The 16,468-nt window shown below is 37.9% G+C and overlaps 1 protein-coding gene and 1 long non-coding RNA gene across 4 annotated transcripts in view; one reads left to right on the forward strand and one right to left on the reverse strand.

Moving 5' to 3' along the window:
- The first annotated feature begins 1,477 nt into the window (after positions 1-1,477).
- nedd4a (NEDD4 E3 ubiquitin protein ligase a) overlaps positions 1,478-16,468 on the forward strand; it is a 34,614-nt gene continuing 19,623 nt past the window's right edge. The window contains exons 1-5 of one of the 3 annotated variants that reach the window (XM_029459882.1): positions 1,478-2,152; positions 3,130-3,203; positions 4,844-4,922; positions 5,020-5,058; positions 5,322-5,375. In XM_029459882.1, the coding sequence (XP_029315742.1) occupies positions 2,108-2,152; positions 3,130-3,203; positions 4,844-4,922; positions 5,020-5,058; positions 5,322-5,375 (291 nt within the window). In that variant the 5' untranslated portion in view covers positions 1,478-2,107. Of the gene's footprint in view, positions 2,153-3,129; positions 3,204-4,843; positions 4,923-5,019; positions 5,059-5,321; positions 5,376-13,071; positions 14,401-16,468 lie in introns of those variants that run through there. The other 2 variants (XM_029459873.1, XM_029459864.1) reach the window with 2 other exon arrangements.
- Positions 9,362-11,512, reverse strand: LOC115026905 (uncharacterized). Its single transcript, XR_003834344.1, has 3 exons — positions 11,262-11,512; positions 10,678-10,806; positions 9,362-10,258 (listed from the first exon to the last, which is right to left on the reverse strand). It is a non-coding gene; the product is annotated as an uncharacterized LOC115026905 (long non-coding RNA).

A 16,468-nucleotide genomic window follows, 5' to 3' on the forward strand; every position in this document is an offset into this window, starting at 1 on the left:
AAACTGTTATATAAATGGCACAATCTGGGGAAATGTCTCTTTGGTGGAACTGCTAACAACTCATAGTCATCTGAAACATGTAACAAGGTGACCCGAGTAGCCACTGCTTTAATCTGTAACAATGTATTGTATTTTAAAAGCTAAAGATGTCTAATTCTAAAATGTTATTAGTTTTGCCGTGTGATGAACTGTAACAACATTGTGTCTTTACCTTGTAACTGTGTGGCACTTAAAGTAACCTCTAGCTCCCTTGATGTTCGTGCACCAGTACAAAACACCAGCGCCATGCTCCGTCTGAGCAAAACTGACTGTTTGATTGATGAAAACCCAAAGCGTCTCTGCCCTTTTGTAACCATTTACTGTTTATGATTCTCCAGACCTCCTGTGTTTAGGCCAGAAGTATGACTGCACAAGATTAGTTACAGTAGCTGCTTGCCAGACTATTAGTGCAAATTGTTTAGCCTCTGAGGTTTCCTCACTTCCAGGCTAGGCTATCATTTATTTCAGTTTCATTTCAGTAAATTCAGTTTCAGTGACAAAATCATCTTTCAGGAACTAGCATTTTAACTGTTTTATTATTTGGGAGTCAGCCGCTCTATTGCGTCCATTTTTAGGAAATCTAACCTGTGATACAAACACTAAGAAGTAAACATGGAAGCAGGGAAAAGTATTCTCTGCTAGCTTCTTGGATCTAAGTATATGTATGTATATATATATATATACAATTGTATTATAATGTTAAAAATATTAATGCTCTTACATGTATTTATTGGTGGTAAAAGCAGAATAATACAATTGTAATAGTCAGTGGTGGACAGTTACTAAGTACATTTACACAAGTACTGTACTTAAGTATATTTTGATGCTAATACTTTGGTATTTTTTGAATGCAGGACTTTTACTTGTAGCAAAGTATTTCTACACTGTGGTATTGGTACTTCTACTTCTACTTACTCTAAATATCTTAGAGAGTACTTCTTCCCAGTGGTGGAAAGTACTGTACTTTGGTACAATTTTGAGGTTATTATACTTACTTGAGTATTTCCATTATATGCCACTTTATACTTCTACTCCACTTCACGTTGGAGGGAATTTTGGACTTTTACTACTTTAGAATTATTTGACACTTATAATTACTATCTATTGTTTACATAACAAACACATGATATGCTGATATGATAAAATACATAAAATGCAGTACTATATTACTAATCTACCCAGTAGCGTAGTATACAAAGTATCTACAATTGGCTCCACATTGACTAACTACAACATGTAAATGCTCTTACATGTGTTAGTGAATAAAACAGAATAATATAATATTCTATAATAATATAACTTCACATATTCTCTCAATCCACAGCAAAAAAGGCAACACACACACAAACACACACACATACATACCTTATTTCAACCCTTTCCCTTGAGCCCCCTCCCAAGCATAAAGGCTTCTTTTTAGGACATTCTGCAGCATTACTTATTTTAATGCACACTTGTTTATTGTTAAATACTGCCGAGTATCATGGGCCGTAAAATATTCATGTTATGCAAATTAATAAACAATAAGGTCATCTGAATCTGTGAAAGGAGCCTTTGTGCGTAATGAGTACTTTTACTTTTGATACTTTCAGTACAATTTGATGATAATACTTCTGTACTGTTACTTAAGTAATATTTTGACTACGGTATTTCTACGTTAACTTAAGTAAAGTCATCACTAAAGGATCTAAGTACTCCTATCATCCACCACTGGTGTCACATATAGTATATTCAGAGAAAGATTGATGAGGCGTTCATTTGCTTTTCTGGGTTTTCTCAGACTGTATCAGTGACAGGAAGCAGGGAACAAGAAGAGGAGGAGGAAGGAGGAAACATAGGAGGAGGAAAAGGAGGAGGATGGATACAGTGAGTGACGACGGTGTCACAGATTGCCACTTGTTCAGGTTCACGGTGTCTACCACCGTAAACACACAGAGGGTATAATAGAGGCAGAGTGGTAACGAAACACCACAAGAGTCTTACGTTACTGTTGACCGGACACCACTGTCTTCTTCTTGGATCTTCTTGTTGTTGTCGCTCTCTGGGAGGAAGAAGGGGCGAGGATATTATGGCTGCACTTTCTCCACAGATCCGAGGACTTCAGATAGATGAGGTAAACTACATTTACCAGCCTTTAATAATGAGCATGTTCATGTGATCACGTCGTTAGCCAGCTGGCTAACTAGTTAAGGCTAACATGAGCTAACTAACTGAACACGGGTGAGAATTAATTAGTTGGCTAACTAGCGTTAACTCACTAACGTTGGCGGGTTAACTTGCGGTGTTAGGAGTTTTGTGTTCGCTAAAAGGTGTTACTTATTGGTGTAATTGCTCAGCTTTAGTTCTCAGCTAATGCTATACAAATGAGATAGCCGTAGCTGTTCACTTTTTCAGCCAGGAAACACAACAGGCTCGTGGGCTGTTAACGCCTCTCCGTTGGCCAACGGCTGTTTCCTCAACACACACGCACACACTAAACTGACAAACTCGCTAAAAAATCATGTTGTCACAGATTTCACTAAAGTCAGGGCCCGAAAGTTATGTCCTTTACGCCAAGCCAATGTGATTGATTGCGAAATCTCATAAATATTCATCAACTTCACAGTTAAAAGCTTGAATGAGGGTCGTGGGTTTTGATACGAAATGTATTGTCAGGATGTTACATCATCTCGTAAACCCTGATTGTCCGGGAGAGTTATGTGATAAACATTCAAACTGATTTTAGTTTACTATTATTATGATCCAGTACCTTGCACATTGCTATACCAACAGAAGCCAATATTAGTACCTACTGGACTGCATTAACCAGTTACAGCGGGAATACTCGTGTACCTCAACAATACAGCTACTGCTATTGATACTTACTTAGTGAGTACTTAGCTTTGGGGTGCATACCAAGTTTCTGGCAAACAGTCAAAATTTCCTTGCGAAATGTTCTAGTTTTCTGGTTTGTTCTAGCTTATCTGCCTTATTTGAGTGTCCTTATGTTTTTTGATTTGTGATTAATGTGCGACTGTACTCTGTGTCCATCTCTGTCTGTCTGCCATTATCATATTAATGAACTCTTTATTATCTTTTCTGTTATTTCAGGAAGACTCTAGAGTCCTGAAAGTGAAAGTTGTTGCTGGAATTGGGTTGGCCAAAAAAGATATACTTGGAGCCAGGTAAGCTTACTTGTGCTGTATAACTTATTCACGATTAACCTGCAAATTATTTACTCGATTAAACAATTCTGATATCATCATCATTGTCAAAAAAAATAATCCAAACAGCAGTCCTAAAACCCAAAGATAGTGAGTGTACTATCAGACAATACTGGGGAAGCAGCAAATCTGCACAATTTAGAAGCTAAAACCAACAAATTTCATCATTTTCAGGTCAATTTCAGAAAATAAAATGGTAGCTCAAGTTTTTATTTTCTGTAAATATCAAAGTCATCATCTTCCATTGCAAATGTAGTGGCTATTTCCTGTTAGTTTTTTTTGCTAAAACCCCGTAAACCATTGTGTAGAGTTACAGGAAGGTGATGACAATACCGCACTCTTACTTCACAGCCATCTGTCAGTGACTCATGCATGAGTTTGTATTTCATTATACTGATTGAGTCCACCATTCTCCCGAAAATCCTATTAAGACCCGAAGTAATGTTGTCTGTATTTTTTTAGCAAGAAAGATTCAATTAAACTTTGGGTTATGATCAAGTTCAGGTTGCTTTATTTGTACCTCTAGGTAGATTTTGATAGTTTACTTTCTACAAGTGTTTAGTTCTGGTTACATTTTTATTTATTCTCTTTTATAGTTTGAGTATTTTGGAAAGAGTAGGGTCTTGTCCTCGCCCCAATTCTTTTTTACATTTTTAATTTAGCATTTTACACATTTCCTGTTTATATTTTGGCAACTTGTTTAAAACTCAATAACAATATTGAGAAAGAAGTGGGACTGTAAAGGCTCATACTGAAATGTTTGTTGTTTTCACAACAGTTCACTATAAAAAGAAAGGAACTTCCTTAATTATTAAAAAAGAGTATTTAGAGCATTCAGATAAAAGGTTTTCTCTGGTATTTTATGATTTTGCAATGGCAATTCCACCAAGTGCATGAACTAGTAATGAGTGCTGATTGGGTTAGTCTACAGCATAGTGTCATCTTGTTGGGCATGTTTACTAAGAAGAAGATATAGGTCATTTCATATCTCGATAACAATATATATCACCATATAGCATGTTCTTTGGTAATTCAATTAATAAATAGTCTATGTGAAATAACCATATGGTAAAGTCTATTTTTGTATACTCATAATGAAGAATTAAATACTTGATAAATGAAAAATACTGAGTATTTTCTCACTTTAGGACACTTTATTAAAATCAGGCAGTCTTATTGAGATTAAGACATATTTCTCAATTAATCAAGAGTTTATGAAATGTGGATTGTATGCCTTTATGTTTAATCATTCACATGATAACCACATTTGCTGTATTAGCATCACTCCAATGTAACAGCCATCATTTAATATTTTACTAATGTCACAACATTGCTGCGGGCGATAAACTGGCATAAAGATTGGATAATGGATAATGTGAAGAGATTGATGGATGTGGTTTTAATGCACGTCACAGTACCATCATAAAATAACAATTACAGTCAACTTTGCATCGAGCTTAGGGTAGCTGGAACCATTTATGTTGATGTGTTACCTCCCTTAGAAATAAAGTAGAGACTCAGAAAGTAGATCATAACATCTTTATAGATGATGGATGTCGACACCAGACCTGAAACTAAATGTGTTTCTCTTTGTCTTGTAGCGACCCGTATACAAGACTGTCCCTCTATGATCCAATCAATGGAGAAATCACAAGTCTTCAGACTAAAACATTAAAAAAGGTGAGATGTTCACTTTTGCAGTGACACTGGTTTTATTTGTGGACTTCTATTTTATTTAAAAGATTTTATTTTCCTTTCCTTTACATGTCACACGAAGACACTGGACCCAAAATGGAATGAAGAATTCTTTTTCAAAGTAAGTGAAATTTAAAATAAATTAACATTAAACATTTAAAAATGCATCTATGGATGTTGTGTGAATTTGTATTCTCATGTACGGTATGTGCCAGGAGATGATTTGTGGTATTTCATTACAGGAAACTGAGTTATTTTACTGTATATTTCATCATATTTAACCATAAAAATGCTAAAACGTATGCTGTTGGCTTTGTTGACCATGGCTCATTGTTGGACCCAGTATTTTAGCGTTTTGATTTTACAGTCTATATCCTGTTTCAGGTTGATCCCAGGAAGCATCGCCTGCTGCTGGAGGTGTTTGATGAGAACCGCCTGGTAAGTTATTTAGTTATGTTCAACCTCTCTGTGTATTATGTTGATGTACTAAACGGTTTTGGTCATAGCTTGTTGGGTTAAAATTGCTCCAGTTCTGTTTCTACAAAGTCTTTTAAAGTACAACTTGTGTGGAAGGCTTGGTTTACTTTAGAGCTGCACCTATACGCCCAAGAAGATGTCTTTAAATTGTTGGTTTTGCTTGACCATCAGTGTACAACCCAAAGATATTCAGATTTGTTATCACATAAGACTAAGAAAAGCTGCAAATCCTCACCTTTGTGAAGCTAGAACAAGGAAATTATTATTTTTTGTTTTTTTAAGAATGACAAACAATTAATCTATTACCAAAATAGTTGGCAATTCATTTTTTGTCGATCGATTTTTGACTAGCTGTTGCTTCTCTAGTTCACCAACAGATAGTGTTTACGTGTGTTTCCTCAGGGGAAAAACTAAACATACTTTGCAACCTTCCACCAAAGATAATTTTAAGTACACATCACATTTAGAACAGAGTACACAGCCATGCCATCCAACCAGCTGCACATGACAGTTTCTTATACTTATGGTGCCAAGTGTTTTGTTAACTATATGATGCTCAAAAGCCCTTGGCAGGCTCTAATTGACAGGGCTACAGACTCCGTAGACTGAGCTGAACAAATCTTTGATAATGAACATGAAGTAGTGGAAATCAATTTTAAGAGCTACACTTCTCAGAGGGACGTCTTAATTGATAGTTGTAATGTTGATAGTTGTAACACACTCAGCATATTGGACAAAGCCCAAAGATGTTCAACCCAGTAAAAAAGTCTCTCAAAGGTTTGGAAATTTGAAACGGAGAGATTTACAGAAGAGCTTTTACTCTTATTCCCTATTTTTAGGAAATAAGATGGTATTCGGCGATGGCGGTGGCCAATGTTTTCTGTTGTGTTGCATCAATTTTGCGCTGGATAAATGTTGTGTTGGTTATTTGCGGTCAGACTCAACAAGTAGCTGCCATACCCAACTGCTGTTTCGGAGAATAAGCCAATGGCTGGACACGGCTCTGGCATGACATAAAAGTGAATAAAAAGCGGCCGTGTGGGAGATTTACACGGTCACAGAGAACGATTAGTGACAAGAACTTTGTATTCTTTATGAAAAACACAAGAGGTGAAAGATGGCCCTATTTATGTTTCTAATCACTTTTACATTTACATTTAATTTATGAATAACAAAACAATATTTTTGTTCGGCTAAGTTAGTACCGAAACATTCTTCTCATTGAGTAGCTATTTGTATAGCGGCCTAAAAAGTATTTTGAAGGAGTTACTGAAATGCTGAGTTGAGAGGATGGTGGGTCATTGTAGATCTGGGTTGCCTTTTTTGCTGTGGATTGAGCGACTATGTGAAGTTATATTATATAGAATATTCTATTCTGTTTTTATCACTAACAAGAAATCTAGCAGAGAATAATTTTCCCTGCTTCCATGTTTACTTATTGTTTGTATCACAGGTTAGATTTCTTAAACATGGACGCTATAAAGCTGCTGACAATAAAGCTGCTGACAAAAATATTTTTAATTTGAAAAAAGATTATATTAAAGGTTAAATGTTAAATGTTTCATAAATGTTTATGATTGAATTTGTGCTCATTCAAAGATGAATGACTTAACAGTTCACTTATTTTTTTATAACATTATAAACCAAAACATTGGCTTTTGGCCAAATCGGTATCGGCCCTGAATTTCACAATCAGTGCATCCCTTGTGTATACCTTAAAACTGTGAATGCCAAACAAGGCAACGTGTCATATTACATACCAATATTAGGTTAACATTGGTTTGTCTGGCTGATACAGCCGCCCTTATTTTGCCATGACATGTAAGATATTGTTGGAAAACTGGAATCCCTTATTATTAAGAGCTGTAAATATGGGCAAATCTGGCTGCACTAAGGGCATCCTAACGCCTGTGTGTGGTTGGAGATTGTCGTATATCAGGTCGAGTGTTGAATAGCTGATTATGGAGATATTATGTGTAGTGATAAGTCGCTAAATAGTTTCTGTTGTGACACAAATGTATAGAATTCCTGTGTTTAGCAACAACTCGGTACGCCCTGAGGTTGTTGTGTGATTGTGAGTTTTGAGATGGGAGACTGCAGTAATTATAGATCACGGTGTTCTCTTATTGATTTCACAGTTGAACAGCAATGTTAAACCTTTTGGGAATGCCACGTTGTAGCATGATCTTAGTCAAGCTGCGGACCAAGTTTCATGCCGGTGTGATGCACAGCAGGTCCTGGGACACCTGAGCAGCCACGGCTCCACTGCTGTCTGCTAACTGTGCTGTCTGTATTATTATTATACCAACACAGTCCAGCCAACAGGAACGGTTAAAGAGTTTAACCCCACTAAATATCACCTAACCTCAGGCATACTGAATGTGTATAATGGCATGAAGTGAAGTAATTATGTAGTCATCTCTCGGTTAACATCTTGTGATTAGTGTGGATATTGTTAAATTAGCAAACCACATTTTACTCATTTGGAATAATTTTCTTAGAGCTTTACATAGGATACAGTATTAACAAAGTAACACATTCAGTAGCTAGTTCACCCTAACCTTACACTCAAGATTTGTTTTTTATTGATTTGTGACTGCATAGCCACACATATTGTATAATGTTTTTAATTTCAATGCTCATTTACGGAAATACCTGTATACATACATAATGCATATAAAAAAAAAAGATAAACTTTAATAGTAAAAGCTAATAAATAAAGAGATAAAAAAAAATACAAATAAATAAAAATGAAATAAAAGAGAGCAATACTTTAAGTAAAAGAAAAATATATAAAGAAAATATAATTTACAGTAAAAGAACAGATTAACAATACCATACTTCTTCTAAAAGGAAAGTTATAATTGTTCCATGTATATGCTGAGTTATTGTAGTAGTTATTATATCTTGCCGTTTTCTTACTGAGTTGCAGTTCTAATGAGTTTAGACATATCTTTACCTCCCCTATACTCCCCAGTGCTTCATCAACCTGTCCAAACTGGTTGAGTCTTCTTAACAAATATAACAAGTGGCAGACTGTCAGTAGAATCAAGTCAGTGCAGAGCTATGTGTCAGTCAATTGTAGGCATTTGTTCCACCATGCACAACATGTCACTTTTCTAAGAGGTTCTGCACAGAACTAACAAAGCTGTGAAAATTAAGTGTGATTGTTTTTGTCCCGTTCACTTCTCTTGTAGTGCTTTATTTCTTTTTCTTTGTAACTCTGTATGCTTGTTAGTTGTTTATAAAGGACCTTGTACATAGTGACATTGAACAGTTGCAGTTTGACGTGTTGCATAAGATTTGGCTTAGATTTTCATCTACAGTTCTTCAGTACGTCAAAATAAATATAAACAAACAGTCCACATGTACACAACGCATGCACATTCTAATCCGCTTAGTTCCTTCTTCACTTTTGTTGTTATTGTGTTTGTAGGCTGCATGAATGTTTCTAGAACGTGGCATTACGTCAAACCAACCTGGGCGTTACTCACTCAAGGCTGCCCTTTCATGCTCCAGGTAGATTTAGTCAAAATTTGGAGGGTGTGTCAGTGCTGAGAAGGTGTTTCTGTGTACGTGTGTATCACTGCTGCTCTGACAATCAGGAGGAATGGGCAGAAAATATAGGACACTTTAGCAGAACTGTTTGTCTTGCTAGCAGAAGAGTCTGTTGTTCTGAGCTGTACAAGATATGAAATGTGCTGTTGGTTGTATAATAATTGTTCCTCAATGACGAATCCACAGTTTGACCTTTCACCTTTCACCTATTGCCATTATTATTATTCACAAAACGTATCACAGAAATCCAACTGGTAGATTGCCACAAAAGTCTCAAATAACACAATACTACACTGGTGTTTAGGAGCGTGATGAACATTACATCATTTTATAACTGTTAGAAGTTAAATATGTACATTTCACATATGCTGATTTCAGTTTTTCTGTGGCTTGCTGAGCAGGTTAAACCGTTTAGGGAAAGAGTGTTCCAGGTGAAACCACAAGTAGGCATGTCAATACAAAATACAATAACACAATATGGAAATTTCATGTCACCATTATCCTGGCCAAAATAACAATGACACTAAAACATACTGGAATCCCTTTACCTTACATTTTGTTGAGAAGCAAATATCTTTATTGCAACAAAGATAGGCACACATCTTCTTTTAGTGAACGTTCTTTAATTTCTAGTCATTATTGTGAGTGTTTTTATTGTGATCTGCAATAAAATTCTATATTGTCCATTCACTGACCACGAGAGACTCCATAATCTAACAGTGTTGTCCTTCCCGGATTCACTCAGACACTCACAGTGGATTACATATTCAGAATCAGACGCACACTAATCTAAATAGGAAACTTTCAAGGATTTAATTTCTACTATCACATGCTGGCATGGAGATGTCTATGTAGCAGGCCTTGTCTCACTTCCAGAGATGAAATAAATAGAGGGTATGCACCCTATGCAGAAGTTGCCATGGTTACTCCCCCTTGACTGAATGGCCATCATGAATTCACTTAGAAAACATTTCTCAAATGGTAAAGAGCTGTTGTGCAACTGACTGCAAAACAGATTCAGGAAGAAGTTTCTACCCAAAGCAGAAGGCTAAAGAGAAGAGAAGCAACTGTTGCAGCTGCAATATTGTTTTATCTTCTACTATATATTGCAATTGCAAAAATACAGGAAAGTGCCTGTTATTGGTCAACATTATCCTTTCTGTAGTCGTAATATTTCCAATTCAACCGTCATTACGTTTCTTTTTGCAACTAAATCTTCCTTTTCTGCGGTTTTTCTCTGTTCCTTGTTCTTTTTCAGGATGTGCTCCAAAGCAGGCCTTGTGAGCCTGCAAGAATGATTGTGATTGTTGTGATTGGCGGTTCACTGTGCATGCGAAGCCTGCATGTCACTTACCAGCAACAAAATTATGTGTATCTAGGAACTCTTAAAACGGAGTGAATATGTTATATCAGACTTCTCCTTATATGTCATGGACAATGATAATGTGCAAGTTTTTCTTTTGTATAAAGCAGCAAAGTTACATGATGCGTTGGAGTTTATTTGCCTTACTTGACATTGCTAGTCCAGCGCACATTGCAGCCATAGAAGCAACCCTACTTACCAAACCAAACACACTATTCTCTAAAAGTAAAAGTAAAAAACGTGTCCAGACCTATCCCGGTGCAACCAGACAACCAGAATATCCTCTGAAGTCCAGATGATTTTAATCAGGCTGTCAAGTCTTGCTTTAAGGTATCTACATACTTGCAGGCGTTGTTCAGTAATGATACTCAGATGTATTCTTCTGCCCTCATGTGTGTAGCTGAACAGCTATGCAGCGAGCTAAACACACTTCCAATACAGTTTGAAGTTTTTACTGGAAGCAATATGAAACTGTGAAAACAGTATTAGAACAACAAATTCAATGAGCGTGAATACAAATCAGAAAATGACAAGATTGTCAAATGAAGTGGTACTTTGACAAGGTAACTGGATTTACAAAAGTATATACTAGGTGTCAAATTTTTACATTGTTCTTCTTATAGGGATAAATAAATGATCATCCGTCCCCATAGGAAGTAAAGCACAGAACTTAATCTAGGACGTGATGTTAACACAACTCGTTAGCCTAACTTATTACAGCTGCGCCTGCTGACTGACAGGGTCATCCTCAGTCTCTCATGTCAACCCTCTAGAGAGTTTATTAAAGATAGTGTTTCTTGTTTCAATAGGCTTCATTCAACAATATCCTTCTCAATCTTTTCCTTAAATGTGTTCTTGATAAAGGTCCTACGAAAAGTCTACGTCAGATTCATGACGTGTTCTTAAAACCGTAGAATTGTTCGTACCTGTGTTCTTAAAATGATGAATCCCGTTGTCCTCGTGAATTGAGAGAGTGCAGTTGATCCTAATTAGCCAGGTAAACGCTCCGCCAATCCACGTATCAAAGTCCAATAAAAGTTGAGAGAATTTAGTCAAGAATACATAAAGGAAAATCTACTCGTATGGTAGCGTCAATATAAAATAATAAATAGAAAGATGCATCGGAAGCTATTACTCATTCTGTGTTGGAGTATTATTGTAGTGTTTATTTATTTAAAAACACCCCAATGCTTTGTAAAATAATAAAAAATAATAAAAATATTGCAATTTAAATCCTATATTATATAATTGTAGAAATGAAGAAATCGCAATAACCAATTATTTTGCACAACATGTCCGCATTAAAATGTACTTAAATGTGTTTGTAGATTATTTTCTTGCCTAAAAACTAATCCCAAGTGTTAGCATAAGGAAGACATGTCTTCTTAAGAATGGTTGGTGAATGAGGCCCATGTGTTTATGCTGCCACATTCAATGTGTATACAGGCGGCTTCCCTTTATTATTGGTCTATTACACCATACTGTATGACTTTGCATTAATAGTGTGTGGGTGTCACCAATCTTATTTTATGCACCACCATCAATTTTTGGCCAGATGACTGATTGATCACGAGGTGTCCTGGTAGTTTGTCATGTTGGTTTAAAAAAAAAAAAAGCAGGCAGCTGCAGCAGTGAAGTGTCCTCTGGTGAATCATGTCTTTATCCTGGCTGTGTCTCTTACTATTATATCTTATACTGAAACTGATTTGGATACAGAGTAATGCCCTGGAATAGACCAGCCTGACTCACAATAGGTCTGCCAATAATAAATAGGACTGTCAACAGCCATGGAGAGGAAATCAGACCAGCACTGACTGTTACATGAGGTGTCATATAACATGTGCCATGTCACTGTCGAAGCTCGTTCTTATCTTTGTGTGTGCAGATAATATCACAGCTTACTTTATCTCTGTTTAACACATTCGGTTTCTTTTTCAACCAGCAGACATTTTATGAAATATTTCTTTGCTTTAGTTGTACTTTTGTATGACATCATTTTGCTGACTTTTGTAGTTTACACTGAATTCCCTGCATATTTTTTACAGGCTATGGTGGTTTTATTTATTGTGTGCTATGTGGTTTTGCAACTCATTCCTCAGAATTAATTCTGAATTATGTTGAAAGTCATTCCCGCTTGATTTCCTGTAATTCAATAGCAGTGGGTAAAAATATTTGTGGGGGCACCGAGCAGCAGAAACATTAGAAGCATAGCCGCAGCAGGAAGTAGAGACTTGAGTGAGCGGCCTGAGGCAGATGTAGCTGTTTGCCAGAGCTTCAGTCTACGATGCAACGTAAAGGGCTACCCTGTTGTTGTTTTTACTGAGGAGTGAAAAGGAGTGAGGCGACTGTTGGATATTAATCTGGCTGGAATTTAGGAAGTGGAGTTAACAATCTACTAATTTAAGTTATAAAGCAGGTCAGCAATTGAAGCTTTAGTGTAGTTTTCGATTTAGGGTTTAAGCTCCCGAAAGGGGCTAGCCTCTGGGATTGCTCTTGTTTCAAAGGTCGTATGTTTGGTTCACGTCTCCAAACAGAACCACCTCCTCTAACTAAAAGCTGAGATCAGCCTGGAGAGGAATGTAGGTTGTCACCAGAGCTATTTTGGCAATGTACACCCGCTAATGATTGTGATCACGGAGCAGAGCTCGCAGCAGTTGCTTTGCTTTCCTTTTTTCCTGCCAGCAAGTTTGATCATGCAGCTCTCACCAGCGCTGCAGGGATTAGAGAGTTAAACGAATGGCACGTCGGCTACGCTTACATTTTGCGTCAAGGAGAAGCAACACGGACCCTCTGTCAGAAAGCCTCAGCAGCCATAGTGAGGAGAGCGAAGTCAGTGTGTCAGCTCGTAGCCCCCCAGAGAGTCTGGCACACAATTCTGTTCTCTTGAAGGTGACTCCTCTGTCACCAGACTACGCTAATTTACAGCTTTACTCTTCAGTATTCATACCCAGGGTTAACACCAGAGGATTTAGTAAGAAGAGCATTCTGCAGATCTTGCTGCAGCCCTGTGGAAAGCTCAGTGGAGAGCTGGATGGCAGTATAGAGGATGGAGACCTGGCGGCAAGTGAAGGAAGTGCAAGCAGTGGCTCTGATGGAGGCTTGTGCAGCAGCAGCAGCATGGCCGGCGATGCCGGGTACTGTAGCAGCAACAGCATCTTTGAGCCAGAGGCTTCAGAAAAGCACAGGGCCACCCAGGAGAGGTGTCTCCTCCGCTGCAAGTCCAAGGTCCCGCTGAGACGGTGCTCCTCCTTGGTTATATTTCCAAATAGCCCCTGCATCACCCCACCTGCTTCCCCAGTCAATCCTGTGGTTCTACTGGCTCTCTCCCCAGCCAGGGGGGCTCATCAGTCTCTTCAGACATCTGCCAGTGAATTCTCACAAGATGATGAGGAAATTACTTGCAACGGGTCCACCACCACGGTGGTAAGTGGCCATCGTCTCCCTAAAGGAAGTTGTTTAGGCGAGCTGAGGGACACCAAACTCATGGTGCAGTTTAATATTCCTTTACAGGATGAACCAAAAGGCAAAATGGACGACAGGAATAAAATAAGGGAACTGTCGTCAACTCTAGACGGATCGAATCGTCACTCTAGCAGCGTGCTGCTGCACTTTGCCCACCAGAGACCAATGATGTCCGGGAATGGAGCTACAACCACGGCCACAGTCAATGTGGAATATCCTGAGGCTCCTAACCCAGCCACACACCCACAGAGTGAACACGACCCTCGCAAAAAACTCTATCGTAGTACCTCTGCTTGTTTGTTCTCCTCAACTAAACCATCAGAGAAAAACCACATGGTCTGTTCTTCAGAAAAAGGCCAGAAAATGCCAGAGGAAAACCATTGTCACCGCATCATTCAAAGGAGCTTTTCCCTGGAGGTGCCCTACCCTAACACTGGAATTTCATGTCACGTTTCCAATCCAAAACTCAGTAGCCCTCACTCTCCACATGTGCACATTCATGTATCTCCTTGCTGCCCAGCTAAGTTGCCTAGCTCTGTTACTGATGTAAACACAAGCCACAAAGGGAATAATACACCAAAGAGCCCTGTTCAAAACACCAAGGTGAGTGTTGAGTTTCTTCATTGGAACTTGCTGATGCTCCCTGACCAACAGGAATGAACTGAAATGCCAGCAATTTAACAGTGAATTGAGAGGCAAACTGCTTTCAACTAAGCATTTACATGACACACAAAGGCCCTATGATGAAGTGGTGTGGAGTCGCCTCTAATGTTGTTTAACTGGTTCAAGTAGATTCCATAGTGCTTTGGTTTGACAGCTCAGGTGACACCACTTCTGCTTTCATGTAATGAGTCAAATTAAAGTTGGACTTCCATGAATACTGTAAATAACAAATACATTAATGTTGGCTTTATAAGGTTGTGAGGATACCAGAATTTTAAACTTCGACACAATAATTGCAATACTAGTAAGAATAAACAAAAATCGATGCGTCTATCGATACTACGCCAAAAAAGTGTTTATAGATCTACTAAAAGTTCAAGATATCACTTTTCTGACACTAAATATGTTTCAATATCGAATATATACATGTATATATGTATATATGCTGTGATAATGATGCTCTCCTTCACTGCCTGCCACTCAAATGCTTAAAACTCTGTTTACTCAGCGTCGGCCATTAGGCTCACCGCAAGCTAGAGCGACATTCAGTAACTGAGAAGATCGCTACAGCTAAGTCATGCAATTAACAAGCCCAATGTGGACAAACACGCAGAGGTATGTGGTTACATTACAGTAAACTATTTGCATATTGGTTTCCAAGAAAAGCGTGAGTAAAAAGAAAAAGGTTGTTCATCTTGTGAGTCTGTTAGTTTTTTGGTGTGTGAACGCATGCTCAACTTTTATAGTAAATCTCCATTTTTACTATTCTGTTAGCGCTATGAGTAATCGACTTAAGTATTTACCCCGGGCTAATTTTAGTGGTGGGAAAAGCAGTGCCCCTTGCTGATATAAATACAGTGCCTCTGAAATATTCTCCCTGACTCCAGATAGTCTGGTGGTCTGTAGCACTGCCCAGTCCCGTGGATTCAAATTTAACAGCATGATACTAGAGCAGCGCACAGTCATGCCAGCTGTGTGTGTGTGTGTGTGTGTGGGGGGGGGGGGGGGTAATGTAATGTAGGCAGGATGGGAGCATGAGCCTTTCCCAGTAAAATGTTGGTGCGTTCCCTTCCCTATAGGTCCCCCTGCCAGGCAGTGTTTGTCAAGTATCAGGTGTCGGCTTCCCCCCCTGTCAAGTACGAAAGTCTCCTCTTTGCCTAATTAGCCAGTCCATTTTCTTTTTTTTAAGATCTAAATTTCCTCTTGTAAATCTAGATTTTATTTTCTCACTTTAAATTACCTGTGAAATACCAGTATCATGCATATTAATTTCACTTGAGCTTTTCATAGTCCTGCATGCATATTTAGTCAAGTGTCACATCGCACATCTCTCTCTTATAAGTCTGCATCAAATACTACACTTTGTTTACATTCTGACCGGGTCTGCCCACAATGCAACAACAATGTGATTCACACTCAATAAGTATATCATAATTCAAATAACTAGGAAGCACGTGTAAAAAAACAAACAAAAAAACCTAAAACATACATAATGTTCTTAAGAGTTAAGGCTTAAGGCTAAATGAGCTTTGTACTCGCATATGACTTTCCTTTTACAGCAGCAGTAAAAATTCCAATGTGTTTATTGTCTACTACAAAAATACAAAAAGTACAAATATACAGCTATAACAATTCAAAAATATTACAAACATGTACATCCTTTGTTCATTTCAGCCGTAGAGAGAACTACTCTGGAAGGTTACTAAGATCTTTTTTCAAATATTGCAACAAAGATAAAGATGATAAACTATTATGTAAATGTTGAATGTGTCCGTTGTGATTCAGCTGGGTGTGGTGTTTACGGGAAAAAAAAGGAAATCTTAAAAAATTCCACAATGGAAATGTTTTTGAAAACTTCCGGTCTGACTTTCTTATCTGCAGTGGCCTCATAACCTTGTACACCTCATCTCACAAGTTAATGAACAACCAGTCATGACCACATTACACAAGGAAGGTGATAAACATGAATCAGGAAACTCTGCTATATTTTTTACAACTCCAAAAAACA

The sequence above is a fragment of the Cottoperca gobio genome, chromosome 3 (assembly GCF_900634415.1).
Source record: "Cottoperca gobio chromosome 3, fCotGob3.1, whole genome shotgun sequence".
In the NCBI taxonomy this organism is placed as follows: domain Eukaryota; kingdom Metazoa; phylum Chordata; class Actinopteri; order Perciformes; family Bovichtidae; genus Cottoperca; species Cottoperca gobio.